This window comes from Egretta garzetta, unplaced genomic scaffold (assembly GCF_000687185.1).
Source record: "Egretta garzetta isolate BGI_Z169 unplaced genomic scaffold, ASM68718v1 scaffold16, whole genome shotgun sequence".
NCBI lineage: Eukaryota > Metazoa > Chordata > Aves > Pelecaniformes > Ardeidae > Egretta > Egretta garzetta.
In genome coordinates, this window is record NW_009260022.1 from 3,592,285 (window position 1) to 3,592,693 (window position 409).

At 70.9% G+C, this 409-nt stretch overlaps 1 protein-coding gene across 1 annotated transcript; it reads left to right on the plus strand.

Annotated features, from left to right (window-relative positions):
• Positions 1 to 4: 4 nt before the first annotated feature.
• On the plus strand, positions 5 to 385 carry SP5 (Sp5 transcription factor; the record flags this gene model as incomplete). The annotated part of the gene is made up of 1 exon (XM_009640723.1): positions 5 to 385. A coding segment is annotated over one exon (381 nt), but the record flags the coding sequence as incomplete, so codon positions are not given.
• Positions 386 to 409: the final 24 nt, after the last annotated feature.

The window sequence follows — 409 nt, forward strand, 5'->3', positions numbered from 1 at the left end:
CCGCTGCCGCTGCCCCAACTGCCAGTCGGCCGCGGGCAGCGCCCCGGAGGCGGAGCCGGGCAAGAAGAAGCAGCACATCTGCCACATCCCCGGCTGCGGCAAGGTCTACGGCAAGACCTCGCACCTGAAGGCGCACCTGCGCTGGCACACGGGCGAGCGGCCCTTCGTCTGCAACTGGCTCTTCTGCGGGAAGAGCTTCACCCGCTCCGACGAGCTGCAGCGGCACCTGCGGACTCACACGGGCGAGAAGCGCTTCGTCTGCCCCGAGTGCGGGAAGCGCTTCATGCGCAGCGACCACCTGGCCAAGCACGTCAAGACCCACCAGAACAAGAAGCTGAGGGCGGCGGCCGACGGCGTCAAGCGGGAGGACGGCCGCGACCTGTGACCGCCGGGCGGCGGGGCGGGACCG